Consider the following 20,674-nt stretch of genomic DNA (forward strand, 5'->3'; position numbering starts at 1 on the left):
CTATGAGGTCCCTAAGATAAGATGGGACCTGATTATTCAAAACCTTATAAGTAAGAAGAAGAATTTTAAATTCTATTCTAGAATTAACAGGAAGCCAATGAAGAGAGGCCAATATGGGTGAGATATGCTCTCTCCTTCTAGTCCCCGTCAGTACTCTAGCTGCAGCATTTTGAATTAACTGAAGGCTTTTCAGGGAACTTTTAGGACAACCTGATAATAATGAATTACAATAGTCCAGCCTAGAGGAAAAAAAAAATGCATGAATTAGTTTTTCAGCATCACTCTGAGACAAGACCTTTCTAATTTTAGAGATATTGCGTAAATGCAAAAAAGCAGTCCTACATATTTGTTTAATATGCGCTTTGAATGACATATCCTGATCAAAAATGACTCCAAGATTTCTCACAGTATTACTAGAGGTCAGGGTAATGCCATCCAGAGTAAGGATCTGGTTAGACACCATGTTCTAAGATTTGTGGGGCCAAGTACAATAACTTCAGTTTTATCTGAGTTTAAAAGCAGGAATTAGAGGTCATCCATGTCTTATGTCTGTAAGACAATCCTGCAGTTTAGCTATTGGTGTGTGTCGTCTGGCTTCATGGATAGATAAAGCTGGGTATCATCTGCGTAACAATGAAAATTTAAGCAATACCGTCTAATAATACTGCCTAAGGGAAGCATATATAAAGTGAATAAAATTGGTCCTAGCACAGAACCTTGTGGAACTCCATAATTAACTTTAGTCTGTGAAGAAGATTCCCCATTTACATGAACAAATTGTAATCTATTAGACAAATATGATTCAAACCACCGCAGCGCAGTGCCTTTAATACCTATGGCATAAACTTAAACCTATAAACTTAGGTCATTTTTAACAATAATAAGAGTTGTCATTTTCAGATAATATTTTGATTATTTGTTTATTGGAGGAAATGTTCAGAGTTTCTTTGTCAATAAATATCTTTACGTAGCATGTAGAGAAAATGTTAAATCATTAACGCATATCACCAAAATCCCCCATGAACTTTTCTTTTGGGGTAGAGAGTTTTGGGAGTGTATTTATTTATTTTCCTGTCTCGGTTAAGCGTGATGACGTAGGCGAAGGCCGACATAAGACAAGTTTCTCAGTGGATAATGTGAAATTCCTGGCAGAGGTGATAAAGTTTTCAGGCCAGTCAGAGAGGATTAAAATCATTGTTATCTTGATTCAGGGGAAATAAATGAGATTCTTACAGCAGGAACACAAAATACACAGTCGTCATGTGGATCAGATGGTTTTTACTGTTAGTGGAACGCCTGAGGCCTTTGTTCAGATGAGCAACAGTTTAAAAATTTATTGAAGACAGGAATGACAAAGCACATTTTATTTGTGTGCAAGAGATTTGTCTTAGGCCGCATATACAAGTAGATTTGATTATTTGTGGTTATGCAGCTGTGCGTAGGGATCAGGAAGGACCTGGTGCGGGTCGGGGTTACAGGGCCATCAAAGTAAGCAGGGGAGCCAAGGCAGCTCTAGTAGACGTATGGAGAGATAACACTAACTATGGATAGTGAACTTTTATAATCCCAGAGAAAGGTTAAACAAAAAAGGATTTGAAAATTTAATTTGTGAAGAAACTCATGAGACTGTTTGTGTGGGTTCAAACAATTAACATGTTTTGGTCAACCAAAGAAAAGACATTTTGCCTGGAGACCTATTTCGCCAACAAATCATACTGATTGGAGCATAATTTTGAGAGAGCATAAGATGAGATCAACTTTATTTATTCTAAAGGAAATTATTTTGCCAGAGTACCAAAACAGTAAACATTTTTTGTTACAATAAATACACCAAATTTATATGACATGACTGGAAGACATTTGCACAAGATAATAATATTGCACATAACTGAGTAACTGAATAACTCTGATCGTTATGTATTCATCCTGCAGAGGGTGGAGGTGTTACACAGTCTGATTGTCTCAGATATGAAAGACCTCCTCTGGTGTTCTGTGGTGCACCTCAGTGGTCTCAGTCTTTGGTTGAAGGTGTTCTGACCTCAGTGCAGCATGCAGGGGGTGAGAGGTGTTGTCCAGGATGCTGAGCAGTTTCCTCAGCATCCTCCTCTCTGAACACCTCCACCACAGACTCCAGCTCAACCTCCAGGACAGAGCCAGCTCTCCTGTTGAGCTGTTGAGTCTGTTGTTGTCAGCTGCCTTCAGCCTGCTTCTCCAGCCGCCACTTTTAAGTCTTTTATGCAAAGTGACCAAGATAACTGAACTGTTGGGGAATGATCATACAGACTGAAGTTTGCTGGATCTTTGTAGGATTTACCATTTTATGGGTCCTGTTTTTTGGGCCACCCTGTATCTGCTCCACACAGATTTACCAGAGTGTCACACTGTTGTATTTCTTCATACACCGACCTGAGTATGAAGTAGTCCTACGACTAAGACTTCTTTCAAAGAAAGCGCCAGAGGGACCCGTGTCATTTTTGGGGCGAGTCTCTTAGTATCGAGGCCCCAGAGGTGAGGTATCGCTTGCTGGTGACACTGCTGCCTTGAGGACAGAGCCGCTTCAGGCCTCAGAAGAAACTTATTACAACATGTCTGAAAACTGTTTGTTCCTGGAGGACTTTTACTGATGGACCTTCCAACTCACTGTTGCACTCTGTTTTATAATTCCCAGTTTATTTACTTTAGTGATTATTTTAATTCAACATCGTTCATAATGTGAAATGTTTTCTATAATCTATTTAAAATACATTTAGCATTTTTAAAATTTACATGTGTCTTTTCAGTTTATAATTTGAAACAGACACTGACAGTCCCTCACACATAGTGCAGTACCGACTCCCAACTAGCAGGGAGCGTACAGCGGGGGGTTGTACCCTTCACATCACCCCCCTGTTCATATTACTACTACTTATAATAACAACAAGAGCAATCCAAAATTTCTGACGTCTTCCTGGACCTGGATTCCCTCCAAAATTGAATGGAGTCTTCCATGTCCTAATATCTACCTGTGGTGAAATTTGGTGAGAATGCGCGAAGTAGTTTTCACGTAATCCTGCTAACAGTCAGACAAATAAATCAATAAACGCTGATGATTTTATTGCATCCTTGGCAGATGTAAAAATAATTTTAACAACTAAATTGCTAAAATCAGTATTTCTCTGGGCCTAAGTTTTACTGTAGTTTTACTACAGGTCTGGACCAAGTTTTACTGATGAGCCATATAAAAATAAGTTTAGTTCATGTAACGTTTCTGCATAGCTAAATGAAAAACGTTTTTAAAATATGAAAATGATTACGGCTTTTGTGGTTAGTCTGATCAAACAAACATGTAGGTTGTGATATAAATTTTGGTTAAAGGCAAAGAAAAGGTGAAAATGTGCAAAAGAAAATACAAATACATGAAGCAGAACAACTAAACTGGGTGGATCAAGGTGAGAAAATAGTCATCAAAAACCCCTCCAGAATGCATCCCTGGACATCAAAAAACCCCTGCTGATAAGGTCCAATTTCACCAAAAAATACCCCCCCCCTTTCAGTTTCTGGCTCCAGGCCTGAGATTTTAATTGGTTTAAAACATGTTTATCCTGAAGTATTTACATAACGTGCAGGTTAAAGTCTTTCCATAGTATGATGCTGCGTTAGAAACGAGCAGTGACGGTTAATGAGTGAAACAATCAGTTCACAGCACGAGAACAAGCTGCTCTTTTCTTAACTGTCTCCACCTGGTTTTACCTTAAACTCTAGGACGCCATCACAAAAGGTTTCTAGAAAAGGTCGATGGTGAACAGTCTGATTTGGCTGTGAAAAAAATTTCAGTCAGAAGACTTTTTCTGGGCTTTAATTCCTGCCGTTACACGTCACAGAGGTGAGACGTTCAGCAGTTCGCACCGCGCTGCTCCGGTTAAGACCACGTGCACATTAAACTCAAACACGACATCTCAGGGTTCATGAACAACTGGACTCTGCTACGCCACGGGGCAGTGACAGCCTGGACACGTACCCATGTGGCATGGAGTCAAAGCACGCTCACGGCCGTAACGCCACTGATGTGGTGTGGAATCGTGACGCGTTCTCACTTCAAGGCACCTTCTTAATTCTTCTGAACGTCACACTGGGTTCAGGCATCCATCAGCTGACTGGTTGCGTTGCCGTGGTAACACAGAAAAAGGAGTGAGGGCAGTTCAGAGGTATTTAATGTTTCTGTCATTTGTCACATGTGCACTTTAAATCCTTTAATTCACAAAACAAAGAACAAATAACGAACTCTGCGGTCGACTAAAATGACGGCAAAAAATAGAAACTAAAGGCACATGTGCAGCAGCAGCAGTCCTCAATGACTTTGTGCAGTTTTCACTTCCTGTCAACGTGGCCTTTCATTGGTCAGCCGCCGTGACGAGTTCAAACCACTGCCTGAGCGCGTCACTCAGCGTCTCTGGAGAAGCGGTGACATCTCTCAGGATGACGTAGAAGGGGAAGGGGAACTCCTCCATGTAGGAGCGGATCTCAGGCAGTTCTCCTGGTTCTTTGAACACTGGCACCTTGATGTCCAAGATGGAATCCTGCAACACATCGGGAACGTTCACACGTGACGTCCGCCGGCACATCACGAAAACAGACGTCACGTTTTCTTACCCGTGAGTTGGGGTTGTCCAGCACCACGAAGATGACAAAAACGTCAGCATCGCGTGCTGCTCGCACAGCGGCCATCACCCGCTCTTTCCCCTCCAGGAAAAGTCCCCTGCCATCAGACACAATGACCAGCAGCTGGGCCGTCTCTGGGGTCAAAAGGTCAGAGGTCACAGAGACAGCAACAGAGAAAATAAAGTAAAAAAAACCAACAACAAAAAAAAACCCACAAAGTTTAATCAACCAAACATGTTATTACACCACGAGGTGATGGAGAGGGTTGAGGTTCTGTGATCCCCCGTCTGTCTGTCCAGCATGAAGGTTTTTTATGAACCGGACGAGCTGACTGAGTCGAAGGCACTTCACACAGTAAGGTCTAACCGTACCAATCCCCAGAGCAAGAACACAGGCAACAGTGGTAAGAAAAAACTCCCTCTAATGATTGAGGAAGAAACCTCAAGCAGACCAGACTCAAAGGGGGTGACCTTCTGCTTGGGCCATCTACCAAAACAAATTACAAAACAAATATACAGGAAATGTTGCTAGCCCTAAGCTTCACTAACAGACCCAGAATTTAGATAAAGTTGAGGTCACGGCACGCTCTGTTTCCTAATAAAATGAATTGAAAAGAACTGAGAAAGAATAAATATAAAAAAATATATTAAAAAGAAAAAGTCTACAAAACTGCGCCAATTTCAGTTTCAAATTAATTTCAATTATTTTCATTTGTATAGCGCCAAATCAATCAATCAATCAATCAATTTTATTTATATAACGCCAAATCACAACAAACAGTTGCCCCAAGGTGCTTTATATTGTAAGGCAAGGCCATACAATAATTACGTAAAAACCCCAACGGTCAAAACGACCCCTGTGAGCAAGCACTTGGCGACAGTGGGAAGGAAAAACTCCCTTTTAACAAGAAGAAACCTCCAGCAGAACCAGGCTCAGGAGGGGCAGTCTTCTGCTGGGACTGGTTGGGGCTGAGGGAGAGAACCAGGAAAAAGACATGCTGTGGAGGGGAGCAGAGATCAATCACTAATGATTAAATGCAGAGTGGTGCATACAGAGCAAAAAGAGAAAGAAACACTCAGTGCATCATGGGAACACCCCCAGCAGTCTAAGTCTATAGCAGCATAACTAAGGGATGGTTCAGGGTCACCTGATCCAGCCCTAACTATAAGCTTTAGCAAAAAGGAAAGTTTTAAGCCTAATCTTAAAAGTAGAGAGGGTGTCTGTCTCCCTGATCTGAATTGGGAGCTGGTTCCACAGGAGAGGAGCCTGAAAGCTGAAGGCTCTGCCTCCCATTCTACTCTTACAAACCCTAGGAACTACAAGTAAGCCTGCAGTCTGAGAGCGAAGCGCTCTATTGGGGTGATATGATACTATGAGGTCCCTAAGATAAGATGGGACCTGATTATTGAAAACCTTATAAGTAAGAAGAAGAATTTTAAATACTATTCTGGAATTAACAGGAAGCCAAAGAAGAGAGGCCAATATGGGTGAGATATGCTCTCTCCTTCTAGTCCCCGTCAGTACTCTAGCTGCAGCATTTTGAATTAACTGAAGGCTTTTCAGGGAACTTTTAGGACAACCTGATAATAATGAATTACAATAGTCCAGCCTAGAGGAAATAAATGCATGAATTAGTTTTTCAGCATCACTCTGAGACAAGACCTTTCTGATTTTAGAGATATTGCGTAAATGCAAAAAAGCAGTCCTACATATTTGTTTATATGCGCATTGAATGACATATCCTGATCAAAAATGACTCCAAGATTTCTCACAGTATTACTAGAGGTCAGGGTAATGCCATCCAGAGTAAGGATCTGGTTAGACACCATGTTTCTAAGATTTGTGGGGCCAAGTACAATAACTTCAGTTTTATCTGAGTTTAAAAGCAGGAAATTAGAGGTCATCCATGTCTTTATGTCTGTAAGACAATCCTGCAGTTTAGCTAATTGGTGTGTGTCCTCTGGCTTCATGGATAGATAAAGCTGGGTATCATCTGCGTAACAATGAAAATTTAAGCAATGCCGTCTAATAATACTGGCCTAAGGGAAGCATGTATAAAGTGAATAAAATTGGTCCTAGCACAGAACCTTGTGGAACTCCATAATTAACTTTAGTCTGTGAAGAAGATTCCCCATTTACATGAACAAATTGTAATCTATTAGATAAATATGATTCAAACCACCGCAGCACAGTGCCTTTAATACCTATGGCAGCTCTAATCTCTGTAATAAAATTTTATGGTCAACAGTATCAAAAAGCAGCACTGAGGTCTAACAGAACAAGCACAGAGATGAAGTCCACTGTCCGAGGCCATAAGAGTCATTTGTAAACCTTCACTGCCGTTTCTTGTACTATGATGAATTCTGAAACCTGACTGACTAAATCTTCAAATAGACCATTCCTCTGCAGAGGATCAATTAGCTGTTTTACAACTACCCTTCAAGAATTTTTGAGAGAAAAGGAAGGTTGGAGATTGGCTATAATTAGCTAAGATAGCTGGGTCAAGTGATGGCTTTTTAAGTAATGGTTTAATTACTGCCACCTTAAAAGCCTGTGGTACATAGCCAACTAATAAAGATAGATTGATCATATTTAAGATCGAAGCATTAAATAATGGTAGGGCTTCCTTGAGCAGCCTGGTAGGAATGGGGTCTAATAGACATGTTGATGGTTTGGATGAAGTAACTAATGAAAATAACTCAGAACAATCGGAGAGAAAGAGTCTAACCAAATACCGGCATCACTGAAAGCAGCCAAAGATAACGATACGTCTTTGGGATGGTTATGAGTAATTTTTTTCTCTAATAGTTAAAATTTTATTAGCAAAGAAAGTCATGAAGTCATTACTAGTTAAAGTTAAAGGAATACTCAGCTCAATAGAGCTCTGACTCTTTGTCAGCCTGGCTACAGTGCTGAAAAGAAACCTGGGGTTGTTCTTATTTTCTTCAATTAGTGATGAGTAGTAAGATGTCCTAGCTTTACGGAGGGCTTTTTTATAGAGCAACAGACTCTTTTTCCAGGCTAAGTGAAGATCTTCTTAGTGAGACGCCATTTCCTCTCCAACGTATGGGTTATCTGCTTTAAGCTGCGAGTTTGTGAGTTATACCACGGAGTCAGGCACTTCTGCTTTAAAGCTCTCTTTTCAGAGGAGCTACAGCAACCAAAGTTGTCTTCAATGAGGATGTAAACTATTGACGAGATACTCTATCTCACTTACAGAGTTTAGGTAGCTACTCTGCACTGTGTTGGTATATGGCATTAGAGAACATAAAGAAGGAATCATATCCTTAAACCTAGTTACAGCACTTTCTGAAAGACTTCTAGTGTAATGAAACTTAATGAATTAAAGCTCTGTGGGTTTTTGATTAATTAATAAGCTGGAATGGAAGATTGCTGCTAATCCTCCGCCTCGGCCCGTGCTACGAGCATTCTGGCAGTTAGTGTGACTCGGGGGTGTTGACTCATTTAAAGTAACATATTCATCCTGCTGTAACCAGGTTTCTGTAAGGCAGAATAATCAATATGTTGATCATTATTATTCATTTACTAACAGGGACTTAGAAGAGAGAGACCTAATGTTTAATAGACCACATTTAACTGTTTTAGTCTGTGGTGCAGTTGAAGGTGCTATATATTTTTCTTTTTGAATTTTTATGCTTAAATAGATTTTTGCTGGTTATTGGTGGTCTGGGAGCAGGCACCGTCTCTACGGGGATGGGGTAATGAGGGGATGGCAGGGGAGAGAAGCTGCAGAGAGGTGTGTAAGACTACAACTCTGTCCTGGTCCCAACCCTGGATAGTCACGGTTTGGAGCATTTAAGAAAATTGGCCAGATTTCTAGAATGAGAGCTGCTCCATCCAAAGTGGGATGGATGCCGTCTCTCCTAACAAGACCAGGTTTTCCCCAGAAGCTTTGCCAATTATCTATGAAGCCCACTCATTTTTTGGACACCACTCAGACAGCCAGCAATTCAAGGAGAACATGCGGCTAAACATGTCACGGTCCGATTGGGGAGGGGCCCAGAGAAAACTACAGAGTCCGACATTGTTTTTGCAAAGTTACACACGATTCAATGTTAATTTTAGTGACCTCCGATTGGCGTAACCGGGTGGGCGTCTCACAGTCCTAATACAGAGCACTAACTCAGTGGGCGCGGCACGTGTAGACAGCCTAATCAGCGAGTCTCACAGTCCCTAATACAGAGCACTAACTCAGTGGGCGCGTGTCACAGTCCCTAATAGAGCACTAACTCAGGGGCGTGTCACAGTCCCTAATAGAGCACTAACTCAGTGGGCGCGTGTCACAGTCCCTAATACAGAGCACTAACTCAGTGGGCGCGTGTCACAGTCCCTAATAGAGCACTAACTCAGTGGGCGCGTCTCACAGTCCCTAATACAGAGCACTAACTCAGTGGGCGCGTGTCACAGTCCCTAATAGAGCACTAACTCAGTGGGCGCGTCTCACAGTCCCTAATACAGAGCACTAACTCAGTGGGCGCGTGTCACAGTCCCTAATACAGAGCACTAACTCAGTGGGCGCGTGTCACAGTCCCTAATAGAGCACTAACTCAGTGGGCGCGTCTCACAGTCCCTAATACAGAGCACTAACTCAGTGGGTGCGTGTCACAGTCCCTAATAGAGCACTAACTCAGTGGGCGCTCACAGTCCCTAATACAGAGCACTAACTCAGTGGGCGCGTGTCACAGTCCCTAATACAGAGCACTAACTCAGTGGGCGCGTGTCACAGTCCCTAATAGAGCACTAACTCAGTGGGCGCGTCACAGTCCCTAATACAGAGCACTAACTCAGTGGGCGCGTGTCACAGTCCCTAATAGAGCACTAACTCAGTGGGCGGTCTCACAGTCCCTAATACAGAGCACTAACTCAGTGGGCGCGTGTCACAGTCCCTAATAGAGCACTAACTCAGTGGGCGCGTCTCACAGTCCCTAATACAGAGCACTAACTCAGTGGGCGCGTCCCACAGTCCCTAATACAGAGCACTAACTCAGTGGGCGCGTCTCACAGTCCCTAATACAGAGACTAACTCAGGGGCGCGTCTCACAGTCCCTAATACAGAGCACTAACTCAGTGGCGCGTCCCACAGTCCCTAATACAGAGCACTAACTCAGTGGGCGCGTCTCACAGTCCCTAATACAGAGCACTAACTCAGTGGGCGCGTCTCACAGTCCCTAATACAGAGCACTAACTCAGTGGGCGCGTCTCACAGTCCCTAATACAGAGCACTAACTCAGTGGGCGCGTCTCACTGTCCCTAATACAGAGCACTAACTCAGTGGGCGCGTCTCACAGTCCCTAATACAGAGCACTAACTCAGTGGGCGCGTCCCACAGTCCCTAATACAGAGCACTAACTCAGTGGGCGCGTCCCACAGTCCCTAATACAGAGCACTAACTCAGTGGGCGCGTCTCACAGTCCCTAATACAGAGCACTAACTCAGTGGGCGCGTCTCACTGTCCCTAATACAGAGCACTAACTCAGTGGGCGCGTCCCACAGTCCCTAATACAGAGCACTAACTCAGTGGGCGCGTCTCACAGTCCCTAATACAGAGCACTAACTCAGTGGGCGCGTCTCACTGTCCCTAATACAGAGCACTAACTCAGTGGGCGCGTCTCACAGTCCCTAATACAGAGCACTAACTCAGTGGGCGCGTCTCACTGTCCCTAATACAGAGCACTAACTCAGTGGGCGCGTCTCACTGTCCCTAATACAGAGCACTAACTCAGTGGGCGCGTCTCACAGTCCCTAATACAGAGCACTAACTCAGTGGGCGCGTCTCACAGTCCCTAATACAGAGCACTAACTCAGTGGGCGCGTCTCACAGTCCCTAATACAGAGCACTAACTCAGTGGGCGCGTCTCACAGTCCCTAATACAGAGCACTAACTCAGTGGGCGCGTCTCACAGTCCCTAATACAGAGCACTAACTCAGTGGGCGCGTCTCACTGTCCCTAATACAGAGACTAACTCAGTGGGCGCGTCCCTAATAAATAAATCCGCTTTACTTTTCATGTCTACTGCCACACGTCTGGATCACTGCATGTTGAATTTAATTTACAGCAGTGGGCAGGGCGCAAAAAGACAGAAGCTCTGACTCGTTGGTTTGTGATGGCCTGTGATTCTATTCAGAAGCGTTAGCAGTGATTAAACTCAAAACTGGTCTGTCAGTAGCTGACACTGTACCGGAGTCAATACTAAAAGTCAGTGGTGAGCCGTAGCTTCTGCTAAATTTATTTATTTTTTTAGTGGTTTATCGTTTTAGTGTTATAAAAGCTAACTTTCTGTTAGCAGATTTGCGGTTATCGAAGCTAACTTTTTGGTTAGCTGTGCCCACCACTGCCCTCAGCCAAGCATTAGTGCCCACCTGACTAAAGAGTAGTTATACCTGTGCTGTAGAAACCCACCCCATCATGCACAAAAGACTTCTGTCTCATGGCTCTCACTACAGCACTGATGAAGTTCTTTAAATGGCATACAGCATACAGAGAAAACAAATCCAAATCCAAAGGCTCCTCTGTCATCGATTTCCAGCTCTGCCTTCAACACCATCATTCCAAATGTAATTTCACACTCACATGTCCCACAGGAGAGGGAAGAGGCTTCTTGGAGTCGTTGCGACCAGCGGCACGCTCTGATGACGGTCTTGTGGCGATGAAGGTGAATCTCGCCTCCAGCTGGTTCCACAGCTTGTCATGTGCTGGACCTTTCATGTCCCGGCCCAGTAACTGGATCTGCTGCACTCTGGAACATTAACGCAGAGATCCTGCCGTCAGCTGGAGCAGCCTGAGCTCCAAGAGTTACCCTACAGTCACATTAGCTACAAGCAACAGCGGCAAAAGCGACGGCTTACCCTTCATTTTCAATCACAGTAGGCAGTTGCTCTGCTGCAACTAGGCGGGCCCAAAATAGACCAGACAGTTTATGCTATGCAAATGCTGAGCAATGTGACACATCGACTGCAAAAACGAATGACAGGCAGCGTGACAATCAGCTGGTTGTTCACTCACATAGAATAACTCAAGATGGTGGGAATATGCTTTGAAACAGCTTACTTCTACACAAATGTAATGTTTCTCATAGATTTTGTAAAGGTTAGTGAGAAATAACCACTTCTAAAACTAAAAACTCTGTTTTTGCAACCAGATAACACCTCTGAAGGGATTTACAGACATCCTATGGGGACAGTAGCGCGCAAGTCACAGGAACATCCATCAAGTGACAGGCTAACTGCATGTCACCGTCATTTGTAGCTCATGTGACCGTAAAGAGAATCTTATGATGGCAAGGTGACATAACCATCAGCATAAGCAAGACACCAGAATTCATGGGAGTGCTGCTGCTGTACGACTGAAGCAACTTTTGATACATTTGACCACTGCAGTCTTCTGGGGAGAAAACTGAGAACAACTTGATGAATGACCTGACAAGTGAGATCACAGGTATGAAAATGACAGAAACACCCACATGTATTTTCTAACATTAGATCCAAATTGTTTCCAGTGAAGTATGGGGTCCCTCATGGTTCTGTTTTAGGTACACTTTGTGTGTTGATGCTGCACCAGTTTCTCAAGTAGTATGTAACCACGGGATTGACCTTCAATGTTATGCTGATGACCTGCATATCTACAATCTACGTCAGGAAAGTCCATCGCCCAGAAGTCCTGGAGGTTTGCCTGAGTGAAGTGAAAAACTGGATGCGCTCTAATTTTTTTGGCTCTTTAGAAGAAAGTAAGGCTTCGTAGGAAAAGAATCACAATTAATCAAACTCCACATTCTCCTCTAACAGCTTTAGCTCTGGGTTCCTTGTGTCTCTGACCTGCCAGCCAGTTCTTTGTCCAGATACTTGGCAGCCAATCGGGCCCCATACACCTCAGCCTGCAGTACAGCCATGTGCCTGCGGAGGGCCTCATTTTCCTTCTTGAACAGTCTCACTTCTGCATCCAGCCTGGCCTTGGCTATGTTCTCTTTCTTCTTGGCCTCCAGCTCCTGTTCCTGATGCAGATGCATAAACAACACAATAAGAACCAACAAGATGAGAGAGAGTTCAAACCTGCTGACACCACAAGGCCCTGCCTCCTCCAGATAGAGTATGACAGTATTAACCACACCGGTACCACTGTAATAATGAAATGAATCCATATGATTGATGTTTAACTTAGGTCAGGTCTGGAAGCGTCCACAGCTGCTGCACATTAACAAGTTCACCAACCTACAGTTCTGGTCCATCTGCATCTCCTGAGAGGATCTCAATGTTCAAAGAAAAGCGTCACATGGCTGATGTTCCTCATCACCGCGTCCCAAAGTCATCGCTCATTCCAGCAGATTTCCAGACAGACCAGCAGAGGTTTGAGGAGAATAATCATCATCTGCACATTATAGATCTCTGACATTGTAAAGGACATTAAATCTCCTACTTGAATGGTCAATGTGCTAACAACACAGGCTTTTGAAGACCTGAGGTCACCACTAGGATCCAGGTCAAGACGCAGTAGACATGTGCTTCCAGCTGCACAGGCCCTAGAATGTTCTCGCATTGCTGTGGTCACCTGAGCACCACAGTGCTGTCCGCTCTCATGTGGTTCTGAACTGGTTAAATGATTTTACAGTGGCTGGAGTGAGAATCCTGCTGGGAGATGAACCTAACCAACATGCACATTCCACATATAGAGGGTTTTCAATCACGTGACCGATTTGCTGCAGGACAGGTGCCGTCTCCATTCTGGATTACAAGGAGGCTGACGCGTGATAGAAAAATGGAGAGATTGTCCGGTTATTACGAGGCTTTAAATCCTTGAGATAAAGCTATTTATCGTGATCGATGTGTAGCAGCTGGTTCAGTGGATCCGTATCTTGTACCAGATAGTGAATTGATGTAACGAACTGGCCGACAGTGTCACACTGCGATATTGTGAACTAGGAAGCTGCCGACCAGATCAGCCTCGCCGGCCTCCTGCAGAGCATCATAGCGGAGCTCTGAAAGCGGAGGTCGTCTTGAAGTCCTGACGATTTCTCTCACCAGGCGCTGGAAGGGCAGCTTGTGGATCAGCAGCTTGGTGCTCGAGGACCACAATGTAAATAAGCATCCGTATTGGAAGCATTCTTGTGTTATCCTTGGCAGTATTTTTATGTATCTTATATAATTTTATTGCAGAATAAAATAAAATAAAATTCTGGTAACAGTGGCTTTCTGTTAGCAGCGGATCTCTCTCAGCACCACGGTGCCGTGAGGCTTCTTCACACCGACGTTGAAGCTTCTGCAATTGTTCGCCAAATGCACGTAGCGTAACACAGCGGCCACCGCGTCATAATCCAGAATAGCTGCGGGACACAAAATGACGTGACCGATACGTCACATGAAAACCCTCTATAAAGGAAGTGGAGCATTTGAATAAGAACTGTCGCTTCTCAAGTATCAAATAGACTTTATTAGCCCCCCAGGGGCAATTCGTGGTGCAGCCAGCAGTAGAACACATTTGGACATACATAGACATAACATGATCTAAAATACAGCATAAAAACTCACCATGAAAACTCACCACACAGTAAACATAATAACTCAATAATAACAAAACCTAGTTAAAAACCACTCATGTGCTAGTGTTTAAAAATCTAATAACAATAGGAATAAAGGAGTTCTTATACCTATTGGTCTTAAATTTCTTAGACATAAATCTACGACCAGATGGAAGCATTGCAAACTCAGGGTACAGGGGGTGACTGGAATCGTCCATGATCAACCTCACCTTCTTAATTGATCTGTTTTTATATATAGATGGCAGGTCGTTTAAGGAAACGCCAGCAATCTTGTTGCACTCATTTACAATACGATCCAGACGGTTTTTGTTTTTCAAATTTAAAAACCCATACCAACAGATAAAAGAAAAGGTAAGAACAGATTCAATAAAACAGGAATAAAACATCTTCATAAAAGTACTGCCCACATTAAAATGCCTGAGTTTACGGTAAAAATGCATGCGCTGGTGAGCTTTCTTACATACCTGGTCAATCTGGTGCTCAAAGGTTAATCCACTGTCAATAAAGGTTCCAAGGTACTTATAGTTCTGTACAACTTCCACAGCCAGTCCATTAATAACTACAGGAGAAATGTCACCCTGCTTTTTCCTAAAATCATTTAACATCTCTTTAGTTTTGTTCACGTTGATATCTAAAAGGATGACTTACACCAGCTGATAAAATCTGACACCACAGGGCCGTGGTTCTGGTTTGAAAGTTGACCCTCAAACTCCCTCTTACAGTGATGTGAGCGGCCCTTAAAAACAAAAACTGAAGGTGCTGCTGCATATTTCTCAGTCTCATTTTCTTGCTCATTTAGTCATAAAAACCATATTTCCCATATTGGTAAGATGACAGAACTATAATCCACAGTCTGTCACATGGATTAGAACACGGTGTTATCACTGTTTGATAAAAACCACATTTTCACATTGGACTGTTCCTGTTCGCTCTCTACATTTATCTAAACATTGACTTCAGCAATTTGTGCTTTTACCACAACTGATATTGTCTTAAACTAAAATATGATACAAGTGAAGCTGCACTCGCTCTTCATTAAATCACCAATATCACTTTTAGTTCTCAGGACACTGATGTGGGTTTAAATGAGATTCTTATTCACTTCTATAAATGATTTTTGCGTCCAGTGCTGACGGCAGCATTTCTGAGAAACTCACAACTTCGCATTCGCTCAAACAACGTTTGGGTGCAAAATGACACAGACGTTTTTCATATCAATATCTGATGTCTACGAGCACATTAAATATTTAGCATATTTTAATTCACATTATTTCACTTCCGTGTAACAGAAGAAACCATAAAATGCAGATTTAGCAAGTTAACATATCCCGTTTCCATGGAGACCGTTGAAGTAAAACTTTGATTTGTGTGAAATAACAATAACATTTGGTCCTGGTTCAAATAGATTTAAATACTCTCTATTATAGAGTGAAATCAGCTCGACCATCTGGTCAAATCACATTTTTTTCCAACTCCAATAAGAGTCATTGACAGCATGACAGAGTTGATTTTACCCTGTGATGGAGTATATTTAACTCTATTTGACGGGTCCAAATGTTATCCTGGCAGAGTACATTTTACTCTGCAAACTTACTGTGTATAACTGAAGACTAATAAAAGTTGGGTCGGCGTTGTGGTTCTTTTGGTCGAACCAGCAACATTTGAATTTATTCCAGATGAACTTTAAATCGTCTCCTTGAAGCCAAACAGCGTTTCATTGTTTTGTTTGTCCTTTCAACACAATACATGAAAACCTGAGACTTAATGTCTGCTGTGACGGTTTACAAATAAGAACATCATGAAATCAGACCAAACTAAATCTGACATGGGCCACGAAAACAAAAATAACCTGGAAACGTTCACCACAGAAGTAAATACCCGGATTTCTGGGAATTCCCAAAAATCCACCATCACTGCTCTTTAAAAAAAAACAAAAAAAAAACAAAACACACAAGCAGACAGTCATGCAGGTCCTGGTGTGCAGAGTCCTCACGGGCCTGTCTCTAACTGATCTTTCCTCTCAACACTTCTTGTTCTTCATCTTTTTTGAACAGTTGGTGTTGAGCTCGTATGGTTACACAGGACGTGCACTCACTGAAGTGAGACTCCACTTTGTCATGACTCTTGCCTGACCTCAGTTTGACCTTTGACACGATTAATCACTGCATGGTGATATTTAGTCACTTCTGGTTTGGTTGTCACACCTCAGACCAATAAGAACCATTACAGTGCGTCTTATGTAATATCATTATGTAAATGCTGTGCAGTAAAATATGGAATGCCTCAGGATTTTGTTCTTGGTCTTTTGTTATTTTCCCTTCATTTAGCACGTTGTGGTCTGTTCAAGTGTAGAATAAGCTCTCACAGTGATGCTGATGATGCAGCTAATGTCTCTGGCATCAAGAACTTACAGGACTGACTGGGTGGAGTCAAAACTGCATGTCATATGATGTCCTGTTTATCAGTTCAGAAACATCGGAGATGATGCTCCATGAAATCATCAATGTGATCAATTCAAGGTTTCATTGGATACTAGTATGATTTATCAAAGTGACAAAGCTAAAGACCTCAATGTGACCTTTGACCCCTCCTTGTTCTTTGACCTGGATAATCAAGAAACCATAAAAAAAAAAAAGTCTTTTTATAGAAAGTGGCAAAGATTTGACCCATTCAGTCCACAGCTGATACAGACTTTGATTTATGGAGTGCAATGAGATTAATTACTTTCTGATGGGGAAGTGCTGAACGTGAAGTACTCTGCAGCTTTTGTAGTATTTAAACAGCGCAGTACTGCTGTGCAGTAGTGCTGTAGTTTGTCCTACTGCTGCTGAACAGGGACACAAATCCACAAAGTACTTCTATGAACTCATTCAAGATACGTCCAAGAAGAAGCGGCTGCTTTTTCCATCCTCAGTGCATAAATGTGATGACATCCCATTTCTGCCTTATATTTAGCTTTAAACTGTATTACGTCTGGGTGCAGGAGTCAGGTTCAGCTCACCAGTCTGGCTTTGATGGAGTCAGAGTCCTCAGTCTGGTCCTGTTGAGCGTGGAGCTGCAGCTGAAGAGCATGAAGCTGCAGAAGCTGGTCATGGACCTCTCGCTCCACCACCGCTCGCTCGGCCTGAGCCTCTGTCAGCTCGGAGCGCAGATCCACCAGCTGAGCCTGCAGAGGACACAGACCTCAGTCCTCCGTCCACCACAAGTTTATTTAACGTCAACGTCATTTCAATCGTCCGAAAAACATTAAACCAGACATAGACTGAAAGATGACAGACGGGGTGGGGGTGGGGTTTTGTAGGGTGACTGAAATCATTATTAGGCTGTCAGCCATGTTTGTAGTCCAGGACATGGCAACATAAGGGGCATTGTGAGATCACCAAAAGCACCGCAAAGACCTCACAGTGGAACAGCTTCAATCATCTTGGATATTTTTGACACGGTCCGAGTTTCAGATGAAAGTTTACACAAACTGACCAAACTCCACTTGAAAATGAACATTTTTGAGGCCAAAATCATTTTCTTTGTAATCAGTTATGTTTGTTATTAAATTTTAATAAAGTACCTCAAAATCAAAACAAACAAAAAGGACGATGCCATTTTCACCATCCGATGAAAATCCACAATTATCTTTTGAAGACACAATCTTAAACACTTTCTGTGCTTCCAAAAGTATTTAACTATTTTTCAAACTCTACTGCAATCATTAAATACTTCACGCAGAAAACAAAGAGAGAAACTTTAACGTGATTGGCTCAAAAGTCTGAGGTCACATGACGTCTACCACAGCTTCTCACACCCTGCAGTGGGTCATAGCATGAAACAGAGAAACCTGGACCTTTAGCCCATAACCTGAACCATTACCCCATAACCTGAACCTTTAGCCCCATAACCCGAACCTTCAGCCCCATAACCCGAACCTTCACTCCATAACCCGAACCTTTACCCCATAACCCGAACCTTTACCCCATAACCTGAACCTTTAGCCCATAACCTGAACCTTTACCCCATAACCCGAACCTTTACCCCCATAACCTGAACCTTTACCCCATAACCCAAACCTTTACCCCATAACCCGAACCTTTACCCCCATAACCTGAACCTTTAGCCCATAACCTGAACCTTTACCCCATAATCTGAACCTTTACTTCCATAATTTGAACCTGTACCCCAACCTGAACTAGGGATGCACCGATGCCACTTTTTCCCAGACTGAGTACAAGTACGAGAACTTAAATTTCTGTAGTCACTGATACAGAGTACCAATACAAATACTTAATGATACATGACAGTTTTATGATGACTTTGAAAACATGTTTTATTCATCAGTTATTCCTTACTTTTTGAGTGTAACTGCTCCCAATACCATTAGCTTCATTTCACTGCCAGCACAACAGTGATCATCTGCTGACTGTTGTTGTGTTAATAGTATGAATGGCCAAACATTTTCTAATTGTCAAACAAGCGGTGTTCGATGTTCATATGTGTCACCTGGAAGAGTGACACAGACATGTCCTCTGGCGCTCCATCCACAGGACAAGTGTGTCGGGCTGAGCACATGCCAGCAGATGTGGACATGATGAGACGAGTGAACTGCTTCTCATTCATGTCATTTCATGACCGTACATCTGTGACCATGGGTCATCGTGAGAGGAACAGGCGGATCATATTTGTACTGGGTGCTTGATCAGAGGGATTGAATATAATGTGATGTTTTTATATGGTGTGTATTTTTTATTTTTTTTTAAATACTTCCATGTCTTTCCTGATATCAGGCAGTTTCCTGCACCTTTCACAAGCCAGTGATAGTAGCTAAGTGGTAAAGTTTCTGACTGGCACTCAGAGCTTTTGGAAAGCGTGGGTTCGAATCCCGTGGATGACATGTATTTTTTATTAGAATTATTATTATTTTCACAGCAGCTGCGCGGTGTGGTTACACATTGCATAGCTGCTCGCACTGTATTCCCGCATGCACTACAACTGTTGCAACATGTATTTTTAATTTTTTTTTCTTCACAGCAGCTGCTGTGACTGACTTTCGAGTCAAACTCTCTTCACCCAAAGCGATCAAAAAGAATAATGTGATTATTAACCATCAGATGACAAAGTAAAACCTCTTAAATCATTCTCTGACATGACGCATGCGCAGTGAAGGGTGGGGGGGGGATTTTTTAGGGGGGGTCGTTCTGACTGTGACACCTGGTTCACACGCGGACTGGTGTGTAGAGGATCGCTCAGATTCGGGGAGTGATGAGACCCTGACACCGGAAGCTCGGTACTGACCCGGTTCGGGTCCCGGTACTGACCTCCAGCTTGTGGTTGAGCTGGAAGACGGTCTGGGTTTTGTGGCACAGTTGGGCGAAGCAGGAACTCAGGCTGGTCATCTTCTGGCGGCCCTCGTAGGTGATGTCCACCTGATCCGGATCGATCTCTCCCAGCAGCAGGTCCACGTCCACGAAGGCCTTATCGAACTCTTTCTCCAGAACCTCCAGCCAGCGGAACATGGACATCCCGGGCCCCAGACCCGGCTCCCGGCCCGACGAAGCGGACATGGCGAACGAAGGCGAGGACCGAAACTACAGAAGAAACCGCAAAAAGACATTTTCGATCCAAAAACACTGACGGGAAATCCAGACCAGGAAGTCGGTCACCCACGCAGACAGAACCAATGGATCACATAACGTCGATCGACTTCTTCAGCTGCTACCGTCCACCGTGAGAGCACACAGCGCCCCCTGCTGCACATGCAGCAGAACAACTTTAAAATTACGACATGGTGGGATCGTGTCCCACAGCAAAGAAGCTCATGGGGTCGATTCCCCTCAGGGGTTCACTCTGGACCCTCTCACGCCATATAACCACTGGCACAGGCTCCGCCCCCTGTGACCCTTAGTTGGAGTGAGCAGTTGAAGATAAGATGAATGAGTGAATGAGTGAGTGAGTGAATTGGAAATATAATTTTAATAGAAATATAACAATCAACCAATAATTACCAATAGAAACACTCATAAAACTTTAAACGTCTGTATCACAAGATTGAAATTTCAAATCAAATCATAAGTTTGAGTGAATTATTGATCAATCAATCAATCAATCAATTTTTTTTTTATATAGCGCCAAATCACAACAAACAGTTGCCCCAAGGCGCTTTATATTGTAATATGTATGTATGTAATGTATTATATTATATTGTAAAACGACCCCCTGTGAGCAAGCACTTGGCTACAGTGGGAAGGAAAAACTCCCTTTTAACAGGAAGAAACCTCCAGCAGAACCAGGCTCAGGGAGGGGCAGTCTTCTGCTGGGACTGGTTGGGGCTGAGGGAGAGAACCAGGAAAAAGACATGCTGTGGAGGGGAGCAGAGATCGATCACTAATGATTAAATGCAGAGTGGTGCATACAGAGCAAAAAGAGAAAGAAACACTCAGTGCATCATGGGAACCCCCCAGCAGTCTACGTCTATAGCAGCATAACTAAGGGATGGT

The 20,674-nt window shown here is 43.1% G+C and overlaps 2 protein-coding genes across 2 annotated transcripts; both read right to left on the reverse strand.

Moving 5' to 3' along the window:
- Positions 1–4,172: 4,172 nt before the first annotated feature.
- On the reverse strand, positions 4,173–4,779 carry LOC117503075 (midasin-like). Its single transcript, XM_034162248.1, has 2 exons — positions 4,630–4,779; positions 4,173–4,556 (listed from the first exon to the last, which is right to left on the reverse strand). Exons 1-2 carry the CDS (start codon positions 4,702–4,704, stop codon positions 4,371–4,373), a joined length of 261 nt encoding a protein of 86 aa, XP_034018139.1. The 5' UTR covers positions 4,705–4,779; the 3' UTR covers positions 4,173–4,370.
- A 6,244-nt stretch (positions 4,780–11,023) lies between these two features.
- Positions 11,024–19,788, reverse strand: LOC117503526 (Golgi-associated PDZ and coiled-coil motif-containing protein-like). The gene is made up of 5 exons (XM_034162788.1): positions 19,496–19,788; positions 17,191–17,355; positions 12,472–12,647; positions 11,231–11,396; positions 11,024–11,116 (listed from the first exon to the last, which is right to left on the reverse strand). Exons 1-5 carry the CDS (start codon positions 19,739–19,741, stop codon positions 11,024–11,026), a joined length of 846 nt encoding a protein of 281 aa, XP_034018679.1. The 5' UTR covers positions 19,742–19,788.
- Between the last annotated feature and the right edge of the window lie 886 nt (positions 19,789–20,674).

This window comes from Thalassophryne amazonica, chromosome 21 (genome assembly GCF_902500255.1).
Source record: "Thalassophryne amazonica chromosome 21, fThaAma1.1, whole genome shotgun sequence".
Classification (NCBI taxonomy): domain Eukaryota; kingdom Metazoa; phylum Chordata; class Actinopteri; order Batrachoidiformes; family Batrachoididae; genus Thalassophryne; species Thalassophryne amazonica.